We start from the raw sequence: 27,221 nt of genomic DNA, 5'->3' as shown, positions 1-27,221 counted from the left end.
CCGCCCTACACTGGTTAATATGTTTCTCCGCATAAGCTTTTGGCAATATTGTATTTTTTTTACAGTCATGCCACTAAAGCAAGTGGGAATTCATTTGAATAAGGGCAAACAGAGAGAGAGAAGGCAGTAGGATTAGATTTATGGTGATGTCACGAGGTTACTCACATCAATGAAGTCACTAGGCGCGTTCGACTTGAAGCAGCGCTGCACAGAATTTTCACTGTACGACATCAAAGTACCGCGAGAGCGATTCGAATGCATTGGATCCGTGTGCTCTCTTATCGCTCTCGCGGTACTTTGATGTCATACAGTGATCATTCTGTGCAGCGCCTAGTCTAGTGTACTGTAATAAAAGAGGGGATGTAATAACTCTGTGCAGCCAGTAGGTGGCGTTGCACGATGTAAACAGGGGTTTATCGCATAGACAGTAACTGTAATCTCCATTTTGAATGTTTTTATGGTTTGGGGTTTTATGGCACGCCTCCTTTCTCATGGCTGGAAACGAGTAAATTGCCTGGATTACACAGGGGGTGTTATGAATCCGGACTAAAACAACGGACGATATCCGAGCTGCGGAGTTTTCTTGTGAAGCGACCGGAGGCTTTCGCTACTGCTTCTGTTGTTGTTGCTAATCGCTAACAGCGCAACGTCTAAACAAAACAATGCCAAATGATGCAACAAATCAAAACGGGAACTTATATATCAACAGGTACGTACGTTATTTCGACCTTCAAACAATTTTTTTGTTTCGTGTTAACTGCTCACCTGAGTACGTTACAAATATTGCCGTTGCTATCGTAAAAACACAATCGGATACTTTCGTCGACTGAACTCGTTTTTTTTGTTTTGTTTTTTCACGGTTTGTCGTTGAATCATTTGTGCTGTGTTGTTGTTTCGTAGGTGTTACACGTTATTTACCGTTTTATAATCTAAACGTGTAATGATTTTCTCGTATGTTTGCTGTGGATTAGCATTAGCAGTAGCAACTAGGCCTCAGTGCGTGTGTCCGATCCGGGAGCTCGCCAGAGCCAGATTTGCGAATTTTATTCGTTTATTTTAATATTAATCGAGGAACATTAGAAGGAGTAAATCATCATGGATTAAGCTGCAGCTTTTGGACAAAATAGAGTTTGTGGTGTTAAAGATTAAGCCATTTTTATGAGACATTCAACTTCAGTCAAGAGTGCGCATGTGATTGAGTGAGTGACATGTTTAGATAACGGTCTTGTGTGTTATTTTAACACATTAAAATATAGATAACACATCTAAACGCATAATTAAAAACGTATAAATCATACTTGTATACATAAAAATTTAATGTGTATGCAAAACAGTTCATAAATCCAATCCTACAAAATACCATAGTTGCAGTACAGCAAAATCAATTAATATTGAATCTAACGTTTCATTAATTATTATAAGAAGCTTAGTTTGTTTAATTTATCCCTTTTTATAGCTGTTATTGAGGCTAATACTGATTTACCAGTTGTTTGTTTACAACACATCACAATAAGGACCATTAACAGTAATTAGTTATAGTAGTTAACATGAACTAAACATGTACAAATACTATATATATATATATATATATATATATATATATATATATATATATATATATATATATATATATTTGCTGAATCTTTTATTTTGGAGGTAGGGTCAACATATTTAATATATATATATATATAAGTCCAAACAAAATTGCACCAAAAAATGCATATATATATACAGTACAGACCAATTTTAATGTTTTTGAAAGAAGTTTCTTCTGCTCATCAAGCCTGCATTTATTTGATCAAAAATACAGAAAAAAATGTAATATTGTGAAATATTATTACAATTTAAAATAATTGTTTTTAAATGTATTATACTTTAAATTATCATTTATTTCTGTGATGTAAAGCTGAATTTTTAGGATCATTATCACATGATCCTTTAGAAATCATTCTAATATGATGATTCATTATCAAAGCTGGAAACAGTTCTGCTGCTTAATATTTTTTCAGAACATGTGATACGTTTTTTAGGATACTTTGATGAATAAAAAGTAAAAAAGAAGCTATGTTTTTAAAATAAAAAATATTTTGTAATAACAATATACACTACTGGTCAGTTATTTGGGGTCAGTAATTTTTCTTTTCTTCTTTTTAAATAAAATCAATACTTTTATTCAGCAAGGATGTGTTAAATTGATAAAAAGTGATAGTTAAGAAAATGTTTTATTAGAATATATATTGTTAGATTTATTTATGTTTTTTGAATAAATGCAGTTCTTTTTAACCTTTTATTGATCAAATATATTAGACAGCAGAACTGTTTCCAACACTCATAATAAATCAGAATATTGGAATGATTTCTAAATGATCATGTGATCGACTGATGTTACATGTGACACTGAAGGCTGGAGTAATGATGCTGAAAATTCAGCTTTGCTTCACAGGAATAAATTATTTTATATAAAACAATATTACAGTTTTTTCTGTATTTTTGATCAAATAAATGCAGGCTTGATGAGCAGAAGAAACTTCTTTCAAAAACATTAAAAATAGTAATGTTTCCAAACTTTTTTTTGGCGTTTACTAACTCAATGTTTCGTTTTCACGTTACCTACAGTAAACTAGGTTTCTCAGGCATGTTGTTGATGGTGTTTCAGAAACTATAATTGTTTTGTTCTGTTTTATCACAGCAATGCAAGATGGATCAAGGAGGACTGAAGACCGGCGCCAAGAGAGATGATCATCTGAAGACGTTGGATTACAGCAACAGCCCAGTCGAGGGAGTTTTTCAAAGCGGACTCCAAAGCGTCATGTCTGTCGCCCCCACCTCGCTGGTTCCTCCGCCCAATCCGCTGATGCAGCCGGCTTCTGGGGATCTTCCCAATGGCATGAGCAACTCGCCTACTCTTGAGGAGCACTCCACTTCCGTGTCCTCCACCTTTGGCATCTTTGAGGAAGATACAGAGCTCAAAGTGGGTGGGAAGGAGCAGAGACCCCATCAACACCAAACCCTGGGAGCTTTCACTTTGGGAGACAGCTTCTCAAGTCTGGAGGCCAGCATCGCAGACCTCAACAACACCTCCCCTTCAGCGGACTCCCTGATTGGTGGATTCGACCCCAATCTCTTTCCTATAAAAACAGAGTTTTCTCCATTGGATAAAGGCGATATGGACCTTGAAAATGATTCCTTTGGGCCTATTGGGAAAGATGTCGATGTTGGCAATCATAAGCTCTTTAGTGACAACACTCTGGACCTCCTGCAGGACTTTGAGTTGGACGGATCACCCTCTGATTTCTATGTGGAGGATGACGCGTTCCTCTCCACCATAGGTGACGATGCTCTGCTCGGAGACATGCCGACAAATACGGAGAGTGATTTGAAAGCCGGAGTCTCGATGAGCAACGGCACGACTAGCACCATTTCCAGTCCCTCCAGCATCAACACGGTCACCACCAGCATCATCTTGCCTACCGTGAAGGTGGAGAAGGACTCTATAATCCAGCTGTGCACTCCTGGGGTCATCAAACAGGAGAACAACGGTGGGACTAACTACTGTCAGAGGAGTCTGCACAGCACACCTATTAACATTTGCGGAGTCACCACTTCAAGTGGACAGAGTTTCCTCTTTGGCACTGGACCATCCACAGCTGCTGTCAGCCAGAAGAAAGACCAGAAGTCTGTCTTTAACATGTTCACCCCTGTGACCTCTACAGAAGAGAGCTGGGGCCGGGGCCAGGGCTTTGGGAATGCAAGTGTAATGCAACAGAGGGCCAGCGAATGCTTTTCCAAAAACTACGCAAGCCCCTATGCCAGGTGAGCAGTGGTGGTCTGTGATTTTGTTCCTACAAAATTCCAGGGAATTTCAAAATTAGGCCTGGAAGAGTCAGGGAAATTACTTATATCTTTAGAATTTTTTGGAAAAACCATAGAAATGTTTGCATTGGTTATAAATCTTTTTTGTTGTTGTGCTAAGATCTAAAACACCTTTCAATGGCATTTCAATTTCACATTTTTTTTTTTCAGTTTCATTTTTAGAATTCCAGTAATCACTTTCAAAACTCATTCATTGGTCAAAAGCTTGGCAGTGTTATAATAGTTTTTATTAATATTTTAAGATAGGAACATTTTCAGTTTTTATTTTCATTTTATTGTAATGTTTTAGTTGTTGTGCTTTCATAATTTTAATTATTTTTAATAAAAAAAACAGATATTACCCTTTTTTAAGTTTAAGTATTTTTTTAATCTCAGTTTTAGCTTTTATTTATTTATTTTCAGTTAGTAGCATCATTTTATGCTTCCGCTTAAGCCAATTTCTATTTTTTGTTTATATTTTATTTATTCCAATAACTATAAATGTTTTTAATAGATTCACGCTGTAGCTATTAATAAAAAAGTGTGGGGAAAGTTTTAGCATTGCTATCTCAGAAATAAATCAGATTTTAGCAGTTGTGACACAAAAATATATTTATTAAAGAGAAAAAGAGTTAAAATTTCAAGCATATCTGTTCTGGGAACAATCATGCCATGCATTTCCTCCAGTAAGGAACAGACAGGAAATGAAGTTCAGATCAGATGAAATCAGTTTTAAAGACAGCACTGCAACCTTAATAAGTCTAAAAATGTGCTGCACCATTATGGATATTTTACCCTTTTACCCACAGAATTCAACTAGTTAAAGATTCAGTAATGTCTGTGATGTTGCCTGAACTTTCAGACGGTAACGCTCCGTTTTCCTCTTCACATTCATGCCCCATCATGTTTTACTGCTATCTCTCTTCACCTATTTGCAAACCCTGACAAACCCTGTGTGAGCAGAAATCGTATGAAAATGTGCTGAGAGACAGCATGACAGACAGTAAGGCAGAATTTCTGTGGAAGTAATCTGTTAATGTGCCTCTTTTGTAACTTTAAAAACGGTTTTGTTTTTACTGTAAGTCTGAAGAAGCCTATACTTATGTACTTATGAGTTATGTAAGTGACAAACATACAGTATCTGATCAGCTCGACCCGAAACCTGCTTTTCCAAAACTGCTACGGTTTGATGGATTGTTAATGTCGCGTCAAGCATACAGGCTTTGAGGAAGTGTCTGCATATTTGTCATTTAAACAGGCCACTGGCGACTCACGCACCTTAACCAGCTTTTGCTCGATGCTTAAAATAAACACAAGATAATTTTTCAAATGTCAGAGTCGTTGAGTTCAGATCAGATGCCAGTGACCTCACTTCTTGTTTCAGGAATTAGAGCACAGATAACATTACGCAATCTTACTCAAAGTCAACAAGAAATTGAAATCAGCCGTGTTTACCTGGTCTTTTTATGATAATTTCATGAGTGCATGTCATCATGGAAACTGAAGTTGTTATATTCAATTCAATTCAAGTTTATTTGTATAGCGCCTTTTACAATACAAATCATTACAAAGCAACTTAATTACGAATATTTAAACTAAATCAATCTCCTTGTAATTTTTCAGCAATATATATATATATATATATAAACTGGCTCTGCATCTGAAATGACATGCTACTACTGTTTAATGTTAACCAGTAATCAAATAACTATTTAGCCATTGTTTGCTGACTATTATTGTATGTGAAGAAGCCTTTACAGGGCTCCAGACTCATTCTTCCCACTGGTCGCTCTTTTGCAACAAATTTTCTCAGTTGGTCGCACAAGCACGTTTTGGTCGCAACATAATATTATATATATATATATATATATATATATATATATATATATATATATTGCACTACAATATTAATAAATTGCATGCTTTATCATAGTTTATAGTTAGCTATTTGGAAACGACAGTGGTTAACATTTAACCCGTTCTTTTACATAAGTAGCCTGTTATTTGTGATCTTGTTACTTATTACAAGAAAATATAATTGTCTATTTTGCTTACATACACCTTTCATTTTTAAAGACTAAAACAAAAGATAGATTCATTGTTATTCTTAATTAAAAAGCACAACAACAATAAAACCTTAACATGACACAGAAAAACTAACTTAAAAAACGTTTATTAACAAAAACAAATATTTACATTTATTCATTTAGCTGACGCTTTTATCAAAAGTGACTTACAATTGCTATATATGTCAGAGGTCGCATGCCTCTGGAGCAACTAGGGGTTAAGTGTCTTGCTCAGGGACACATTGGTGTCTCACAGTGGATTCGAACCCGGGTCTCTCACACCAAAGGCATGTGTCTTATCTACTGCGCCAACACCACCAATAAGATGAGGAATTGTATACACCACATGCTGTATTATATAGCAACTGACTAATGCATTACAAAACGTTTAACAAACATTGAGGAATAAAATAAAAAATAAAAGAGCCTCCATAGCGTAACGTGAGGTAATCGTGAGACTTTTTAAAAAGAAAAGTAAAACTAAACTTGATGTCCATGATGGTGCTTGCATGTTTTTTCCCCACATGAATAGCAACATGTTCACCCTCTCTGGTTTAAGAAGTTAAAGAAGCTTCTTTAGCTTGAAAACCATCTATCATTTCCTCTATTGGTATCATTTTTGCTGCGCGAATTTTCACGCTCGTGCTGACGCGGCGAGTAAAAACCAGGCTCTACTCGCGCTGCACAGTTCAAACGAGTAGCGCAGTTTCTTTATGCATTCAGTTTCGTTTTCCGTTTGATATTTCTCATATGCAACAGATATACCAACGCTTATGAGTTGGCATCATTTATTCGCACAGGCAGAATTTTTTTCACAGTCTGCAGCCCTGCTTTATATAATCTTGGCAATAGTTTACACAGTATTTTAATGTCAGATAACATTAATGAATGCTTACAGAAGTGTCCAGTCCAGTGTTGTTATTGTTAACCGAAAAAAAAAGTGAATTAAAATAAAGCTAAAATAAAATATAGATGTAAACTTAAACTGAAATTTGCAATTAAAAAAAAATGTGCAAGTTGAAGTTTGTACAAGCAGCCTTGGCAACTAACTGAAATAAAAAAAGGTTTAAGGTAAAATACAAAAATTACTGAAACCAAAGCTATATAAAAATTAATTACAGCAAAATAAAAATAAATTGATAGAAATAAAATAAAATAGCTGAAATACAAATAAATAACAGCTAAATAGAAACAAAATTATTAAAATAGAATTACCAAAACTAAAGCTGAAATAAGAATTAATTATAATCAAATATAAATAATATAAAAATAGAATTAACATTTAATATAGACGGTTTCATCGGGCGCACGCGCCTGGACCTAAGTTAACTTCCGGTCTGTGTTGTGTATATCGGTCTTCTGCCTAGCGGTGCCGTCTACAAACGCAGTTAAAGTCAAGGTGATGAGTAGACTGAAGTTGGGCTCAGGTGGTTGTGCTGTGGGATGTGTTTCCCATACATTTATTTATTTTTGGAGACTCGCCACAATTTTAAAACTGATCGATTTTCAAAAAGGCTTCGTTGGATAAACATGAGTAACGTTATTTACTGCACGTTTAATAATAATAATTCCTTACATTTATATGTTTAAATATCAAAACGAGGCACAGGTGTTTTTATATCGCTGTATTTCTGAAGGAAGACTTGCATGTTATATGCCTGATAAATAGAGCCCGACCGATATGGATTTTTGGGGGCCGATGCCGATATTAACTCGAAAAGAGCCGATTTATAAGCCGATATTTTGATTTTAAAAATAATCTGGATATTAGACCCATTTCCTATAAACTGCATTTACACAACATTCAATAGCAAAATATCTGCCTGTTCTATGTATGTGGGCTGTATAAACCATTTTCCAGAATGGACTATGTTAAAAAAAAAAGCCTTAGATTACAGTCTCAATGACTAAACAATTGCACATCAAAAGTATATATTTTTTAATGATCAAAAAACAGTCTGGTTTTAAACATTTAACACTTTTACTTTCTTCCAGTTGAAGCTGGTTTTAACAGTCTGTGTGTTTACTGTAAATAAATTATAATACTAAAGTTAAAGTATTTGCAGAAGTAGTCCCACACTTTGCTGCTACAGCATTCACCTTTTTCAGCCATCTGTAGGCAGCAAGAGAGACGGAGAAAGAATAAGCATGTGTATTAATAATATCACCATGTATCATTACTCATGTCATCATTAGAATTATAAGAATAATAAACTGGGATCTCCTACATAGGCAAAAATTAGAAATGTATATATATTTTTTTATTTGTCAAGCAATAGGTATTACCTACTTATATTTAACAATATTATTTCAACATTTTCCTGTTATGTCTGTAAAGCTGCTTTGAAACAATATGTAAAAAAAAAAAAAAGCGCTTGTTCAGCTCACATTTATTTACATGTCCCCTCTGGTTTAATCATTTCTGACGCACCTACTGTAGTTACTGTAACTACACTATATTTGCTCTCACAGACACATTCACAACAGACCCGTATATCTTCTCCTCTTCTCTTTGTGCAGTCTGAATCAAAACATCGTCTTGCCTACTTTTACCGGAAGAATACGGAATCAATTCGAAGTTGAATGGTTAACGTTAGTGTCATGAACACACCGCTGTCAATTTTGAGAAGAACCACCTTCAAACAAGTTAATAGCAAGCATTTAAGGGGCCTGCTAAAAAGGAAGCTATTAGCGTTAGAGTAACGTAACCAGCCTGAATTCACCAAATTGTTCTCTGGACCTGAGGGTAGCCTCTTCTTCCTTGCTTCTCTCTTAATTCTCATCAGCAGGACTAGCGCTATCGCTCGCTTCTTACAACGGGACAGATACATGTTTGCTGCTGACCGAAAGGAGGAGGAACAGACTATGAAAGAGCTCCCGCTAAACGTTTTTAAAACTCCGCGCAGTTATAGCGATAGCGCAGCCATAGCGCAGCGCAAATAGCGTTGTATCTGAAGGGCAACGCTGAGCCCAGCGGCAAGCGCCGTGCATACCGCGTCCTGTGTGAAAGGCCCAATTACGCGGTCATTATGTGGGAAACACACCGCAATAGAATAAGAATAAGTTAAACGCTAACATTATAGTTTGACCTCCTATTAACGTTCGCGCTCTTCCACTGATAAACATGGTATTAGCTTTGTGGCTAATCTAATATAGCAATGCATTAGCGGCTGTAAGTGATGTTACAGAATATTTAGAAGTGATAATGATAGGACCGTTAGCTAGAACTACCACACAGTTTTTATATACAGGGTATGAACTAAATCTACAATTATTTCACATGACGAACGACAGACTCACCGTCAAAACAGTTGATCGCTTTCTTCTGTAGTGGACTTCTGGCGCTGTTGTTAACTCTGGAGCTGCAGAGCTCCCTCTGGTGGGCACACTATGCAACACTCATGACATGAGTGAAGCATGAGACTCTGTTTCTCATGTTTCATCGGCTGTTATAAATGCCGATGCCGATTTAAATGCAATTAGCTTATATCGGCCGATAATATCGGCCGGCCGATATATCGGTCGGGCTCTACTGATAAAGCAGCGTGTGAGCGTACCAGCTCTGCTTTGTTTACAGCTGTTACTGGGGAAACCTCTGTTTCTCGCACTTTATGTCTGTGTTTTAAAACATCTCCTGCTGGCAAAGAATGAATTAGCATTTTCATTAAGTCCGCCTGATCCACACGGCAAACATATTTTGTTTGTTTATCAAAAAATATCTACTCTAGAGGGACTTGGCTGTTGTTATTGATTCTATTTGGAAGTCTACCGGAAGTTAAGTTAGGTCCACAAAAGCGCGCATGCAAAGTAATGTTTGTTTATGTTGTTGCCGTTGAAACCGTCTATAAATAAAATAAATTTACTGAAACTAAATCCAAAATAAAAATAATTTACAGCTAAATAGAAATCAAATCAATAGTAATAAAATAAAGATATTAAAAAACTAAAGCTTATATGTATATATATGTGTGTGTGTGTGTGTGTGTGTCTGTGTGTGTGTGTGTGTGTGTGTGTGTGTGTGTGTACAGACACACTTACAGACTGATAACAAAACACTAATAATAATGTCTAAAGCACATAAAAAATTATTAAAACTTAATCTAGACTTAAAATGAAAACTGAAATTAAAAAGCTCCTTTCACATAGAGATTTCGGAAAATACACTTATAATGTGCCCCGGGATCATTGGATTTTGGTTCACACACATCCCGTAAAGACACGTGACATCACCATTAGGGCTGGGACAACGCGTCGAGGTCATCGATGACGTCGACGCAAAAAATACGTCGACGCAAAATATGCGCATCGATTCGTCGACCTGTTTTTATTTCTCTAAAAAACGTTTGCAAAACGTTTACCTTATGTGCGCTGAATATACGCGATGGCCGGATCAACATTCTGTCCAACGTTATATAACCAATCCAGGGGTTTTTCTGCATTGATCTTTTTTTTGGTGGCTGTCAAAGCCTTATTTGATCGGTGAGTGACAGTGACAGGTCGCGTACGAGAGAGAGCCCCGGCTGCGCGCGCACTCACAGTCTTCAAACTACACGAGCGCTTCTTGCTCTCTCCCTCCCTTGTGCATATTAACCAAAATCATTAAACACGATAGAAAAAGGGCGAAACACCAAAGTTTCACGCGCAGTTTCACTCACAGTCTTCAAACTACACGAGCGCTCTCTCTCTCTCTTCCCCCACCCCTCGTGAATATTAACCAAAATCATTAGACACGATAGAAAAAGGGCGGAACGCCAAAGTTTCACGTGGAGCAATCGGAGATTTTTTTTTCTCCATGACAGGCTGCTGGCTCCCACTGTTAAATTTTTTATTTTTATTTTGGAAAAGCACTCTCTGTATTAGCTTAAAGCCCTAAAGTTTACATTGGTTACTGTATTCTTTCAATTGCTCTAAACAAGTATTTTGGGTGAACTTTTTTATTGAATGCTAGACATCAAGTTGTTGTTATTTTCATATGAAAGAAGAACTTTTTTTCAGTAAGCTAGGCCCTATGTGTTCAGTAAGCTTGTTTCAGTAAGCTATGTGTCTTCAAGGCTTCAAGGTTTTATTGAATGCTGTCTCTATAAAGTAATGCATTCTTAGTCAGTCTTTTATTTTGTAATTTTAAGAGCAATAAACATATATTGCAATGTTAAGGAATTCATGTTTTTTTCATTCAGATATGTAAATCAACATGTATAAATTGTTAGTAGTCAATTAATGGGGAGATAATCGAAATCGAATCGGCCCGAAAAATTCATCGTTAGATTAATCGATGCATCGAAAAAATAATCGCTAGATTAATCGTTTAAAAAATAATCGTTTATCCCAGCCCTAATCACCATGTGTTACTAGGTGCCCATTCTGGCATGGTTCCCGGGATCAGTTTTCCAGAATCAATGTGCAGTGTGAAAGCGGCTTAAGAATGAAATCACATTAATTAAATATTAATAAGTACCATAATAGTATATGAATAACACTGGTTCAATCCTGCTCCACTTTCACAACTGGAAAGCCAGTTTAGCTCCAACACACCTGCTAAGAAGTTTCTCGTGATCCTGAATTAAACCTTGATTAGCTGGTTCAGGTGTTTGATTAAAGGAGCTAAACTCTGTTGGAAGTGGCTCTTCTGGAGCAAGGTTTAACAAAAACTGCAAATAACTTTAGCTTCGTAAAATAGATGTTAAAGGTCCCATTCTTTGTGATCCCATGTTTTAAACTTTAGTTAGTGTGTAATGTTGTTGTTAGAGAATAAATAATATCTGTACAATTCTAAAGCTATGAATACACAAAAAGGGGGCGTGGTCTTGTTGCGCTCCAACGGAGAAGAGGAAGAGTTACGTTTGTGTTTGTTGCCATGTCGTCGAAACACTGTTATTTTCATCTCGGAGTCCAATCACCTTTGTTTGGCGTTCCCAGGGACGCTGTACGTGGAGATTAATGGTTACAATTTATGTTTAACTCGGTTCCCGAAAATTATAATGCACATGTAAAACTATGTGCAGCACATTTTGCTGAGGACAGCTTCCTCAATCTCAATCAGTTTAATGCCAGATTCGCACAAAGATTATTCTTGAAAGATGGAGCAGTTCCTTCTTTGTCTGGAGAAGGCGTTGTTTATGGACCACAACCGGTAAGTGTATTTTATTATTTAAGTTGGTGCGTTTAACAGTTTCTGTAACTTATTACACCAAGGGCAACACTGTTTAGCTTTGTTGACTAGATGCTAGGGCTGTGCAAAAAAAATCGAATGCGATTTTCATGTGCATCTCGTCAGTAAAAACGCTCCAGTGATTATAAGTACATCTCCAGCACATGCGTTCAGATCAGGATTGCCAGGTTTTCAAAACAAATCCTGCCCACTTGCTTCTCAAAACTAGCCCAATTATGTTTCCAGGAGGCCAGCGTGTGCTCAGCTGCTGTCGAATCACAACACAGGAACCGCTGGCACAATCAGAGCTCGTTACGTATTTCTGAAGAAGGGACTTTATAGAACAAGGAAGTCATCGGCCCGTTTTTATGACCGTGAAAACAGCGGTGTACAGATAGGTGAATTGTGTGATAAATACTGTGAACGTGAACACGTTATATTGCACACTGTAAACACAATCAAAGCTTCAAAAAAACATGAAAAACGGGACCTTTAAGATGTTAACCTCTCAAGGTTGATCTTGACCTTCAACCTTTTGGTCAAAACACATCTGGACCACATCTGGCTCCATTCCTACAATCCTATCAGTTCCCGATGGATAAAACCATTTTTTTTGTCTCATTGTACATCCTGTTTTACTCAGATTTTTGTCAAACGGAATTAAAATAGATGCGGTTTCATCTTGGCTCTAAACAATGTTTATTTGCCAAATACATCACAGGGTACTGACTGAAAATCTGGCCTACTACATAGTCAGATGTTTTATGGGAAACAGCAATAACTTTAAAGTGCAGCATAAAATCATCTAAATAGCTGGTGGTTGTGGATAGAAAAGCAGTCAGTTTGTGGTTCAGTCACTGAGAGCAGGAACAGATGGTGAAACACAAGAGAGGTTTCATCTTTAATTTACATTTGGGCTCAATTATCAGGCCTTTGTGGTCTGCAGGTTTTGAGTGGGAGTCAGGATTATTTGTGACAGCGTCTCAACCTGTGTGACATTTAGTGGCTTGCATCCAGCTTAGACAGGAGCTGTTTCTCTCGCTGTCTTTGTCGTGTGCATGCTATGCAGGAAAAATAGTTGGTATCGTGTCAGTGGTGCACCGTTTCTCACGCAAACATGAAATCGGTTCACACCCCTTTTACTTTGCTGCATGTTTTTTACATTTTTTTACTTTTTATATCTCCACTCCTGTGTGACTCTGTCCTTAATGAATGAAGATTTAATTGAGGCAAACCCTTTTAATTAGTAGTGACTCAGAAATTCTTCCTGAAAGCTTTGCTCGAATCGTTCTCGGCTTTATATGACTCAACCAACATGGACCGCTCTTAGACAGCTGTGAATAAGTAGCTTGTTTTCTCTCTCTCCTCTCCTCCCTCTAGCAATCACCAACCGAATATTTTTAACTCTGCATAACCAGTCCCACAATGAGGACCTTTATAGTGAAATATAGGTTTTCTAAAAAAAGAAAAAAAGCCCTGAGGCTGATCTTTGAAATGTATGGAGACTGTCACGCTGTTCTGCAAACACTGTATATATGGTTTATCCAAAAACAGACGGCATTTATTTAAAGCAGAAAAGCAGCTCTGCTACTACAATGCAAACACGCAGTTGCTTTTATTTCCATTGGCCAGATGCATTTTGCTTGGATTACACTTGTAGCTGACCATAGACTCCATTCCAAATGCCAAACATAGAGATGCTCCAGATGCCATTGGAAAATAACACACTCCGTATTTTACAAAATGTTTTTTTTTTACCCACAGCATTGATTGTGTTTGGTTTTTAAATTTCGTAATTGAAATAAATCCCTTTTTAATAGTATGATTGATCATGTTGAATTACACAACCATTCAAAAGTTTGAGGACACATAAAAATGATCAAAAATTACAAGGCTCTTACATTGTTGGAAAGAAAAAAAATGTAATGCTCTTAAAGCTGTAATGAGATGTACAGTATCTTTCATACTGGTCAGTAGTTTCTCCTTTCACATTAAATAACATAATACATAAATTAATGCCAATTTTATTAGTAATTAAAAAGTATAAAAATTTATCTTTTCAGTCCTGAATGCTGTCTAGTCAATACAACATTATCAAGTGTGCTAAAAATACAATATGTGACTAGTGTTGTCAAAAGACCCGGTACTTCGGTACCAAGTCGGTACTAAAAAAAATGTAAATGTGACGGTACCAGGTTTCTTTAAGTACCGGTAGTACCGAGGTCCCGTTCAAACCCGGTTCAGCGCTATGATTTCCGCGAAGCAGAAAACGAGGACGGAATCTCAAAATCCAGTCATGAAAATGAAACCTACATTTTAATATGGACAGTCATGGAATTTGTCAAAGTTAGCATAAATTCAAATCTCCATATGGACCAGTATCTGTAAATGTTTAGCCGCAAAAGTTGTTTGAAATATGAATCCGTGAATGGCAGAGACGTGCGGGTTTGTTTACTACATAGACTGAAGCGCATGACGCTTGCATTCATTTCAGCATCTGAGCTTCAGAGTTCTCTCAAATCATTTTGACCGAACGCATCAACGTGATTAATATTCATGAACCCAGCAGCTCATTAATTCATAGTGCATTGTACAGTCGTGGCCAAAAGTTTTGAGAATTACATAAATATTGGAAATTGGAAATAAAGTTTTTATAATAGCAATTTGCATATACTCCAGAATGTTATGAAGAGTGATCAGATGAATTGCATAGTCCTTCTTTGCCATGAAAATTAACTTAATCCCAAAAAAACCTTTCCACTGCATTTCATTGCTGTCATTAAAGGACCTGCTGAGATCATTTCAGTAATCGTCTTGTTAACTCAGGTGAGAATGTTGACGAGCACAAGGCTGGAGATCATTATGTCAGGCTGATTGGGTTAGAATGGCAGACTTGACATGTTAAAAGGAGGGTGATGCTTGAAATCATTGTTCTTCCAACTAGATTTTTTTTGTTGCACCTACAGATTCCAGATTGTGTCCATGGCCACATGGACACATATAGTAACCCCTTTGACTGTTTTCTGTTATCAAAATCCAACTTCCTAGACCTCTACACTAGAAGCTATTTCAGCTACTGGGAAGCTGTTTCACAGCATCTCGGCATTAAGAATATCAGGCCAGTTAGTCATCGTGTATATTTGACAAAACAGCCAACCTGGGTTTAACAACAGCCATTAAAGAGGGCAGTCTCTCTCTCTCTCGCTTTCGCTCTCGCCCTCTGTTTCTTTTACTTCCTTCTTTCTCTCACTTTCTCACTATCGTCTTGGTTCGGTTCCTGTAGAGCAAAAATCTTGACAGTCAGCAGAAGTAAATAATGGATGTAAATCACCTCTGCTTTAGAACACGGAGATCAAGCTGCCTGAAATGGTATGAGTGCCATTTGTTTGACCTACTTTCCCATCTGGGCCGAGCAGAGATTATCCCATGTGTATACACTGCAGGCCGGCGGCGCGACACAACACAACTAAAACACCTCAGTCATAACTAATGAAGCAGTCTGAGTCCTGGAGGACAAATCAAATTATGATGAACGAATAAGACACTTGAGATTTACTAAACAGAGCAAATTAGCGTGAGCGCATTAATTCCCACAAAGTGCTAATGGGAGTGGACTTTTGTGTGGGTGATTTTACAAACAATGACCAAATGAAAGAAAATGATCATTTTCATAACAATCAACAAAATCTACCAAGTGCAATGCAAATTAGCATCTGTTTTAAGAGATGCATTTTATTTTTTTGTTAAATAATGGTGCAAATACCAGTAATTTGATGAGCACAAAAATTAGTATTTCACTATTCATTTTAATACTCCCATAAATGTTGCATCTGAAAGGAAAACTCCTATAAATGCATATTCAGTTAGGTCAGGCGCAAAAATAACTGTCCACGCCTTTTCAGCATTAATTATTCACTGCGTGTCTTCCTTCCAGTAAATCCTGACAGTAGTATTTTAACGCCAAAAGAGAGTTTGCAGTGGCACAAGCTGTTTGTAAATCTGGCCCATAGTGTTTTCTATACATTGATTTATTAGTGGCGGCCTGCCACAATATCAGCATTGACCACCACAAATAGATTTGCACAAATTTGTCCAAAACTCATACAAGAATCATGATATGGCTTTAATAAACTTTAAAAGGCTATGATTTCACTGAAATGTGCAGCGCTCACTCAGATTTATATTTTATGTGTGTCTCTGAAGGAAACAGACATTATTCAGAGTAATATCATTGGTATTTTAATGTTATTATACCAACTTATAATGAGCTCAGAGCTGCTTTGTGTACAGTTGTTGCCAGGGACACCTCTGTATTTCTGCCTTTCCAAAGGTGCCATCTACTGGCAGAGAATTAATGTGCCTGTCTGCTGTTTTTGTTCAGACCAATGTGAAAATGTATTTTCAACATGCAGGAGTAGCCTATGTAGTGTGTGAAAGTCTGTGTGCATTTGTGTGAAACAACAAACTGTCGATTAATATCCTTAATCATCTGTAATGCACTAATGATTGCTGTCTGAACCTTGTGACTTTCCATTGAGAAGAATGCAGATAATGTTACTGTATTTCGGGTTGAGCAAACCCGTGTGGTTAGACTGGTTGGAAAGTAAATGTGACCCACATTTTCCTTTTTTTTTTTTTTATATGGTGAGTCATCTGTGAGTCAAAAAGGAAAGAAAGAACTTCTCGTGTTTTGATTATATATTCATGGAACAATTTATAGTTTTAAGAATTGTTGTGTAAAATGTAGTGTGTTTGTACTTGCGGCCTGATTTAAGAGGATATGTCTTATGGCAAGGCAAAAATATTAGACACAGAGATGGCATGCTCAACTTCCTCTTTCTGTTTTCATGTGTTTCTCCTCAGGGTAGGTGCTATTTCCTTTTTTTTATTGCTGCTTTTGCTCTCCGATCCTGGGAGACTGAAGACTTCAGCCACGAATTAGACATTTCTGTCAAAATGACGATGTTAAGAGCCCACCACCTTTTGCAAAATGTCACTATGTGCCTTTTAAGGTATAATGAAGCTATTAAAACAAATAGACTAATCTAGCATCTGACAACTAAAATGTGAGATTTTCAGTCCACTGTGATCAATAGATAGCAGATGGATGCGTAATGTGGAGGAAGTCACGTGCTTTTGTGGCTATCAAATGCAGTCTATAAATAGGTAAACAGAAGATGGATAGAGTCGGATTTTGGCCGCTGGTGTTTCTTCATTTTCGAAACCCATACTCCTCTTCTTCATTGCAAAGTCAGGCCGATTTATATTTAAAGTCAGCATGAGAAGAGAATTCATCCCATCTATTTTCTAAATGCATGTCATAGATCTCATTGTGAAAAATTAATCCATGCATGTCTCATTTTAAAAAATGACATCAAAAGTTTTATTTAAAATGCCATTTTTTTCCCCCGTAACTTTCTAATTTAGGTTCTAGAGCTGAAACAATTTGTTGGGATTATTAACAATGTCGACAATAAAAGAATTGATGACAAATAATAATGTTTTTGAATAGTTGCCTGATCTCATGTGACGTAATGTCACATATACGGACAGCAAATTCTTTTATTTTCTTCCGTTAGGGGTAAAAATAAGTTCAATATACACAAGCAGCACTTTACTGTAGTGATGGGAGAAATGAACCATTTTGAAGCTTTGAATCAATTGCTTTGCAAAATGATTCACTGTTTCGAAGCACTCTGTGTAAATGCAATGAAAAAGAACAGCTTTTACAAACCTAAAGCAATGCTTTCTTGAGAATAAAATGTATTAAATGCAATCCAAATTATAAAATTAAATTAAATTGAAGTGTCTGTATAATATGCATCTTTAAAATAGGCTTATTATCATTAATTTGCAAGTGCTTGTTTTGTTTGTTTTATGAAAATCTTCTCTAAACAGGCCAGTTAGAGATCATTAACTACTACTCATCCTTTTAATTACACAAATGTCTCATTAAAAATGTCTACAAATTGATCAAACTGATCCAAGATCATATAAAAACACTCACAGAGATCAGGGTTCACAGAGATCGCCCCCTCCAAAGGCAAATTATTGAAATTTCAAAACATTTATAACGTAACAAACCTTTTTTTTACTAAAATCACATGACTTTTATACGCGCTCCAAACCACTGTTAAATGATTCCCAATGGTTTCGAAGCTTCATGAAGCAGTGTTTCGAAACCGGTCATCACTACTTTACTGTTAGCGATCATCCTGACGCTGATGAGATGAATGTGTAAGTATATGCTGCGTGCTTTCCTCTCAATGACAAAATAAACACAAATCAAATGACAGAGGTGGAAAAGCAGCAGTTAAGAAAGCATCTGATTGAAGATATGTGAATGTGTGCACCAGCTCTGCAATCGGCACTAAAGTAAAGTTACGTCATGTTTATTCATATGACACTTTAAGGAATAGACTTCTATAAAGCAAGCAGCTTGACAATATTAAGCATGCAAAAACAGTGTTGCTTTCAGTTAGAATTACAACTTGATTTTCTGCTAAAAGGCAGCTTTTTATGAGTATGTTTAGAATTTGAGTATTTTAACAATTTGCAAAAGTGGAATAATCGTTCAGAGACTACTTATTAATCAGTTAATCATTCTAATAATCTTTGGTTTTAATCAATTTGATATTCACAGCCCTAGTTACCCCTTAGAGTCCTACGTCTTCTCATCATTTCTGTTACAGGTTTGACACAGCTGTTGTGTTTTCTGATGCATAATGCTCTCGCTTTTAATAGAGCAGGGCTCTTCTAATCTCAGGGCCACATTTGGCCTGCGGGTCAACAGTTGAAAAGCTCTGGAACAGACTAAGACTATTATTAAAATGTTTTGTAAGTAATAGAGATCAGGTTGAGCTTGAAAGGTATGACATGATGCTATTAAAACTTCAAGTGTGCATGCACAGGTTGCTTCTTTTACAGGTCTTTATAAACAAGATATTTTGTGGTTTCTGTTTTAAAGGGCAATAAAATGCATGCCGTGACAATAAGTGGTAGATGAGCGTGTACTTTTATATATAATGCATAACCCTGTGTCTAGTAATATCCATAAAAATAACTACCACAAATGATGGGTATCTCATAAAATTATTTATTTTGGAACTTGATGAATGCAGACCAAAAGATTATTGATAACGAAGCAATAAATCATGCATCTGAGCAAAAACAACTTCACATTTTGTAACACGTGAGTCTAAACATTAGTGTGAAGTAAAACCAATAATAAACTCATATCATCTGGATCTTGCTAGTTGTGATGCTTGTTTTGTGCCTAACAAGACCTGTCATGTTTAGACTTGTTTGCAACACGTCTCACTCCGTATTTTCAGGCTACTCCGTTTCTTTGTTTCCCTCACATGTGAATACAGTAAAGCAGTCCTGTCTGCTGATAGTCATGCCGATGTACTTACTTTATTACAAATGATACAGGAAAATCTCAACCAGTTGAATCATAGCTGTTTCCATGTACTTACAGCCTGCATCGTTTTCAGAAAATGAAGTTTAGACTGAAAATTAAAATGATTTGACAGCTATTTGTCTGGCATTTGCTATCTGTTAGAGGGAAACTTACTCATGTTTTCTAAAGAGAATATGCAACTGTCCTCTGTTTCACTCTGCTTCACTGGATGGATTTGCATGCATCTCATAGTCTTTCTCTCACGCTGAATTCATGTGTAAGTGTTGCAAATGTGGCTCATTGTGGTGGTGGAGCAATGATAAACGTTTAGGCCATCGTTCAGCCGTCGCCCCCTGGTGGCTATTCTCACATCCTCATCGTCATGTTACGTAATCATTGCATTGGCATAGGAGCGTGCTGAAACTTCTAATATTACTATGTTAGTAAAAGATGAAGATGAAAAGAGCTGAGTTCTTGTTATTCCTGCTGAGCAATATTAATTATTATTCAAAATCTTATACACGCATCCCTTTGTTTGTGTGTTTTCAGACCTGAAGACCGCACGGCCACAACCTCAGCTGCGGGGAAGTCTGGCACACACAAAAGCTGTCTTGTGTGCTCTGATGATGCTTCAGGCTGCCATTATGGAGTCCTCACCTGCGGAAGCTGTAAAGTCTTCTTTAAGAGAGCAGTTGAAGGTAAGAAAGTTCTGACACATTTTGTGCCCTGTCGAACATCTGGCGCAATGTGTGGTTTTTGCTAAAAAACTAAAAGTGTTTATTGGCCATTAGGTAGATTTAGAGACACATCCTTCGAGTGTGACTTGACTTTTACACTGCATCTAATCAAAATGCTTTTTATTCTGTTGGTGTTGAAATGCATCTGTGCCTGACAGAGGAAATGTATTCTGATAACATCACTCTAATGCAGACAGGTCACCTGAATAGGATTTTACAGCTAATTAGTGTTTATTTTAAATGCATATATTTTAACTATACAAACTATTGCTCTGCATTTAAAAATTAGCAATGCAATTTGTTTCAGGAAAGTTTTTGACATGTCTGAAACATCCTGTCTGATCCACACTATTCTTGATTCTCGTAGGGCAACACAATTACCTGTGCGCTGGACGGAACGATTGCATCATTGACAAAATCCGCCGGAAGAACTGCCCTGCTTGTCGTTACCGCAAATGCCTCATGGCAGGGATGAACCTAGAGGGTAACATGCTGCACCTGTTACATAATTACAATCCCTAAATGTCAGTTATTATGTCAGTATAACAAAACTTAAATTCAAACAAGGGAAATGCATATAGCTTGAAAACTGACTGTCGTAAACTTTGCTCATTCACCGCTCAGCTCGTAAAACCAAGAGGGGGAATCAAACCGGAAAGGTAATCCAGCAGCCGTCGGTTCCAGAGCACAGTCTTCCTCCGCTGCCTGAGCCACGGGCACTGGTGCCCAAACCCATGCCCCAGGTGGTGCCCACCATGCTGTCACTGCTGAAGGCCATCGAGCCGGACACCATCTACGCCGGATACGACAGCACCATACCGGACACCTCCACCCGCATTATGACCACTCTGAACCGGCTGGGCGGCCGGCAGGTCATCTCCGCAGTCAAATGGGCCAAAGCTCTGCCAGGTACAACTTGAGACTAGGGATGTAATGATGCACCGCAAGCTGATAAAAGTATGAAATGTTAAAACAAACCGCGAGACATTTGAGGCTGGAGGTTTATATGAGTTTATCTCTGAGAGGAACTGACCGTCTTCAGAAACAATTAAATGTATTTTCATCTCACCTTTGCATAATTCATATTAAAGCAGTGCTTATAAGCTGGAAATGATGCATCGCTGCTGTTCCATAAGCGCCACCTGCTGTCAGAGAGTGAATTTGCTTTTTTAATTTTATTTATGCAGTGCAGTGTATTTTCACAAGCTGAAAGTGAAATTATAGAATCTTCATTTACATCCCATTTTGTAAAAAAACAAAGATTGTCGAGTGACGTCTTCAAAAAGCCACGTGGAAGATCTTCAGCCGCAGCATGTACTAAAATCTCAATTTTGCTGTTTTTAGGGTTTAGGAACCTGCACCTGGATGATCAGATGACCCTCCTGCAATGCTCCTGGCTCTTCCTCATGTCCTTCGGACTGGGCTGGAGGTCATACCAGCAGTGTAATGGAAACATGCTGTGTTTCGCACCAGATCTGGTCATCAATGAGTATGTATCTCATTTAACATGCTATTTGCTTTAATAATCTCTCTGGCAGTTTAAACGCACTCACACAGTGGAAACTATGATGATAACGATAACTGTAAAGGGTTAAATAATCATACTAATTCTATGAGAATTTTTGGAATCACTTTCAGAACCATTTTTTTCTAGCTGATGAACAAAAAAACACACGGACAGTCAAACAAAATCCACCCAGCTATAAAGAAAAGCAGTAGACAACAAATCTGCAGCATGCACTCATTATAAAAAGAACATTTAATGTCTGGTAAAAATGTGCTCACTCTCTGGCCATCCAAGATGTAGATGAGTTTGTTTCTTCATCAGATTTGGAAAAAAAATATAGCATTGCATCACTTGATCAGCAGTGGATGCTCTGCAGTGAATGGGTGCCGTCAGAATAAGAATCCAAACAGATGATGAAAACATACTCCAGTCCATCAGTTAATGTCTTGAGAAGACAAAAGCTTCTGGTACAAAATACCAGTCCATAATAACACTTCCTCTACTTCGTTCTGACGGCACCCATTCACTGCAGAGGATCCATTTGCAAGAAAGTGAAGCAATGCTAAATTTATCCAAATCTCTTCCAATCACCAAACAAACTCATATCTGTATCTGATGACCTTAGAGTGAGCAAATTTTAATTTTTAGGAAAAATGTTGCTTAAGCTGCCCATAAAAGCCTAAATAAGAGTCTTGTGTGTCCGTCTGCAGAGAGCGGATGAGGTTGCCCTACATGAATGATCAGTGTGAACAGATGCTGAAGATCTCCAGTGAGTTTGTGAGACTGCAAGTGTCCAACGAGGAGTACCTGTGCATGAAAGTCCTTCTGCTCCTCAGCACAGGTGACTTCTTTAGAAGCCATTGATGCTTGAGGTTCCCTGAGAATCCAGATGAATTAATTTGAGGTCTTCATTTTAAAGAGGACTGTAACTTAACCTTTGTGTGTTGTTGTGCTTTCTCAGTGCCGAAGGATGGTTTGAAGAGCCAGTCAGTGTTTGATGAGCTACGGATGTCTTACATTAAAGAGCTGGGCAAGGCTATTGTGAAGAGAGAGGAGAACTCCAGCAAGAACTGGCAACGATTCTATCAGCTCACTAAGCTACTGGACTCCATGCATGATGTAAGGACTTTTATCCTAAACAATGCTCTTGGAAAACTATGGCTCTGCTCCAAACCTTAGTAAAGACTCAAATAGAGACTCAAATCAACAATTGATCCCAGTAGAGTTTTGTATGTCCCTAAGCTAAAGACTCAATACTCCAATAAGCATGAAACACGTGGCACTAAGCTCACCATCAGTTGCATAAACAGGCTGTGTTTGACTAACTAGTTACTACAACTACTACCTAATCCAATAGTAATCAGACTTACTTTTTTTGTAACTGATTTTGAAAAGTTATGACCAGTCTTGCAGAAAAAAATGTAATGAGTAACTTTTAAGTCTAAGCAATTAATGCAATGGCCCCAGATGTTCACTGCAGGATTATTGTGGCCATAAGAATTCAAGCCAACATATAAATTAAATTAAAGTTATGAATTTAGCTTTTATCCAAAGTGACTTACACTGCATTCAGGCTAAAATGTTTTACCTTACCTATTTATATATATATATATATTGTTGTTGGCCAATAAATCACACTCAAAATACAAGTGTGGAAAGAGAGTTTGTAACCATAAGTATACAAATGTGCACAAAAATAACCTTTGTAATGAAATCAAAAAATCTCCCACACTGGCAAGCACACTTTTTTACATGTGAGTGAAGTGTCTTTATTCATTTAAATTATATATTTTTAATTGCTATCTAATAATTGTAATTCCTACTGGGATTTATTTCACTGCAAAGCACAGCGAAGCAAACAATGCTTTGCCAAAACTAGGTATCTTATATTAGCCAGCATATCATTTTGATGTTTATCTTTTGAGAACAGCCTTCACCTCAGAAGTGTATAAATGATGCTGACTGTTGTGGCAGTTCACTAAGATTTTAGATCAGATCAAATATAAATGGGTCGTCTTTTTGTTGCATAAATTATTATTGTAGTTAAAAGACAAAAGACAGGCCTGATTTATTTTATTTATTTATTTGTATGTTTTGAAAGAAGACTCCTTATGCACAACAAGGCTGCATTTATTTGATCAAGAATACAGAAATATTGTGAAATATTTTCTACAGTTATTATAATTGTAAAATATTTTATAATGTAATTCCTTCCTGTGATGCACAGCTGTATTTTCAGCATCATTACTGAAACTTACAGTCTTCAATGTCACATGATCTTTCAGAAATCATTCTAATATGCAGATTTCCTGCAAGGAACGTGCATTATTATGATCAATGTTGAAAGCATTTGTGCTGCTTCATATTTGATGAATACACAGTCTAAAAGAACAGCATTTATTTGAAACCTCAATTTATGGATTGATCAATTTAATGCAACCTTGCTGAATCAAATTAATAAATGTTACTGACCCCAAGCTTTTGAATGGCAGTGTATGTTCTTTTTCCAAATGCATGAACTTCCTTTACTTTTAATGAAACGGAGAATATGTGTGGATAGCCTAACTTCGTCTCGCCCTATGTTTGGGGTTCACTCGAAAGTCAAATGCGGTTTAATATCTCTTAACCCCTCTGTGTCTCTTCAGATGGTGGGTGGACTCCTGAACTTCTGCTTCTACACCTTTGTGAATAAATCCCTCAGTGTGGAGTTTCCCGAAATGCTAGCGGAGATCATCAGCAACCAGTTACCAAAATTCAAAGCTGGGAGTGTCAAATCGCTGCTCTTTCACCAGAAGTGACGATCCTCCTCCCAGCAGCAGGACACGATGCCTTAAATGTCCACCCCAGCGGGACAACAGAGGCGTGTGAGAGCGCTGAGAGCCAGGACCATATGCAACCCAGCACACTACTCCAAGATTGACCACAGTAAAGTGGACTCGGAGGAAGAGACGGGTATCTAGAGGTGGTAAAAAGCGATGTTGAAATGACGTATCCGCGAATCTCGTTGATAGATTACCCCATACATGTCGTCTCAGGTGGTTGACTCCCAGCATCAACTGTTAGTAGATGAAAGCTTATTGTCTAAGGTCTCTTATTAGGTAGAGTTCAACATGTCTCTTATTTTTGGAGCAGATGCAACACTTACAGTTCAGTATGCGCAGATCATATAGTCAAATCGGAGTATCCTACTTTGTAACTTCAGATGATAACACTTTGAAATAATCATGTCAATAATATGCAGAGATATTGGCTTCGGCTTGGTTTGAAAATGAAATGCATTTTGTATGACACCATATCTACATTGTTTTAAAACAACTCATTAACAGTTACATATATATATACAGAAAAAGGGAAAATATGTGCCTTTTTATTTTTAGCTTTACTCTTTTAGCCGTTTCCTTGACTCGTTTACAACCAGACATCCAGAACTACTTCATTATAGTCGATTGTACTTTTATACCCACTTGCACTTGTAATTTCAAAAAACAGCGCTTTTTATTTTATTTTATTTTTGCCAGCTTTGTAATCATTAGTGTGAACTTAAAAAAAAAAAAGTGATCCTTATCGATGAGTCCGGCGATTATTTACGCTGATATCAGTGGAGAAATGCAAATCGAGCACTTTCACTCCTTGTAAATACTTTAAAGGGGCTGGTTTAGATTTGCTTTGCAGAAAAAGTGTATTTGTGTCAAAAAAAGAAAGAAAAAAAAAGCCATTTATTATGAAATCCACCTGTTAATTCATATAGGAATTATGCAATGTGAAACATGTCTGTTTTTTTGTTTTATGTTTGTCGTCTTTGTTCCTTGGCTTACATAGTAATGCCACAGTATACAACCAAAACAATGAATGCAGATTACATTTCCTATAATGTTCTGGATTCATCCAAACATGATTTTAATTGTAAGATACAGTACAATCACACTTAGCGACACCAAACATCAACTCAGGCCCACTACATTTATATTTTGCAGTACTTTTTAAACTCTAGATCATGTAAAACTGTGTTAATTTTTTTTGTTTTTTTATCAGGTCCACACTAATCCATATTAAACTAACATTGATCTGTCTTGGTTAAAACAGTCAAATTGTGGTGCAGGAGCAGGGTTTTAACTCTCTGGGAATTTCTACTCACCAGTATTGTTGCAATCTTTTATTTCTGTGCCAAACATATATTGCATTCAATTTGTACAAACTAAAACTGTGCTCGTCTTAACAGTTGTCAAAGGTGTATCTGTTCAAGAGAGGGAAAAACATTAAAAGCTTAATGCATCATGTTTAATATACGAATAAAAATCTGATGATATTTTAGCATTGCATTGATTTAGCGAACAACACTCATTTTCAAACTATAATCCATATATGAGCAGCGCTTTTCACTTTGCTCTTCCGAGTCCTAAAGATATATATGATATAAATAAACAGATGTATTTACATGCACTTTTGCAACATGTCTAATAAAATGTTCTCTTAAACCCTGTGTGTCAGGAGTGGCCTGTCATGTTATCAGAAGTCAAATGCATGGTAAAGGATCGAGTGGAATGATTCAGTCATTTGAACATGTTGCTGTGTTGTCAAAATTGACATGATCTCAGCTCTAGTGTCATCTCGTTCCAATGGAGCAAAAAAAAAAATGTTCATCGGATGCCCATTATCCACAAGTTGATATGATTTACTAGGGTCTTAATGAAAAGTCTGTAACATAGTTTGGTTAAAATGTCTCAATGGTAGTGTCAAAAACACCTTGTCAAAAACTGCTCTTTCAGTGTGAGCCGTTTTGTAGCATTTTCCTTTAAATGTTAATGAGCTCTGCTGACTCCGCCCCTCTCTTCCAAGCCACTCAGAGAGACTGTGCTTAAGTAAATTCATTTTGAAACTTGCTAATTAGTACATTATTAGTAAAAGCAATTTGCAATGATTCGTTAAAACCCTTTATACTCACCTCTTCTGAAGATGAAGCTGGACCATGAATGATTCGCTCCAAGATAGACGTATTTCGATAGGGGGTACATTCCCTTCAACATAATCCACTGTGTCTTCAGCGGCTCATATGTCGGGAGTAAATGACGACTGCTATGTTCATTATTACATCCAACAACAAAACTCCTCAGTCGTTTAGGAGACATTCTTGTCTACATCTGTGGTGAAACAATGGACCATGGTTGCCAGGTTTTCATAAGAAAGTGTTAAAGTAGCCCAATTCCATGGGAAACCACAGACTTGGCAACACTGTGGTGGACTGAAGAACGCTCACTAAGGACGGGTCTAAGGTAAGACACCAGCCTGTGCTGAAATGCTACTGTCAATCAAACCATCGTGGGAGGGGCCTGTTTTCGTGATGTCACACAGACCGGCATCTGAGATCGGCTCAATTTGAGAAAGGGGTAAAGATTTTAGTATATATATATATATATATATATATATATATATATATATATATAAAAAACACTGGGTGGATTTGAATACTTAGAAATATCTGAATATATGAAACTACATCTATATATATACA

General features: G+C 37.0%; 1 protein-coding gene across 1 annotated transcript; it reads left to right on the top strand.

Annotated features, from left to right (window-relative positions):
• The first annotated feature begins 414 nt into the window (after positions 1 to 414).
• Positions 415 to 25,546, top strand: LOC132113491 (glucocorticoid receptor-like). The gene is made up of 9 exons (XM_059521271.1): positions 415 to 709; positions 2,690 to 3,813; positions 20,018 to 20,166; positions 20,573 to 20,689; positions 20,830 to 21,114; positions 21,550 to 21,694; positions 22,423 to 22,553; positions 22,674 to 22,831; positions 24,358 to 25,546. The coding sequence occupies exons 2-9, from the start codon at positions 2,699 to 2,701 to the stop codon at positions 24,508 to 24,510; spliced, it is 2,253 nt and encodes a 750-aa protein (XP_059377254.1). The 5' UTR covers positions 415 to 709; positions 2,690 to 2,698; the 3' UTR covers positions 24,511 to 25,546.
• The last annotated feature ends 1,675 nt before the right edge of the window (positions 25,547 to 27,221 follow it).

Source organism: Carassius carassius, chromosome 33 (genome assembly GCF_963082965.1).
Source record: "Carassius carassius chromosome 33, fCarCar2.1, whole genome shotgun sequence".
Lineage (NCBI taxonomy): Eukaryota > Metazoa > Chordata > Actinopteri > Cypriniformes > Cyprinidae > Carassius > Carassius carassius.
This window is presented reverse-complemented; position numbering and strand designations above follow the sequence as displayed.

What these genes read in the sequence shown, in the direction of transcription:
- LOC132113491 (XM_059521271.1), top strand. Translation starts at nt 2,699, where the DNA reads ATGGATCAAGGAGGACTGAAGACCGGCGCCAAGAGAGATGATCATCTG. An exon ending in ATGGGCCAAAGCTCTGCCAG is followed by an intron (nt 21,115 to 21,549) that starts GTACAACTTGAG and finishes TGCTGTTTTTAG; the next exon opens with GGTTTAGGAACCTGCACCTG. An exon ending in CCTTCTGCTCCTCAGCACAG is followed by an intron (nt 22,554 to 22,673) that starts GTGACTTCTTTA and finishes GTGCTTTCTCAG; the next exon opens with TGCCGAAGGATGGTTTGAAG.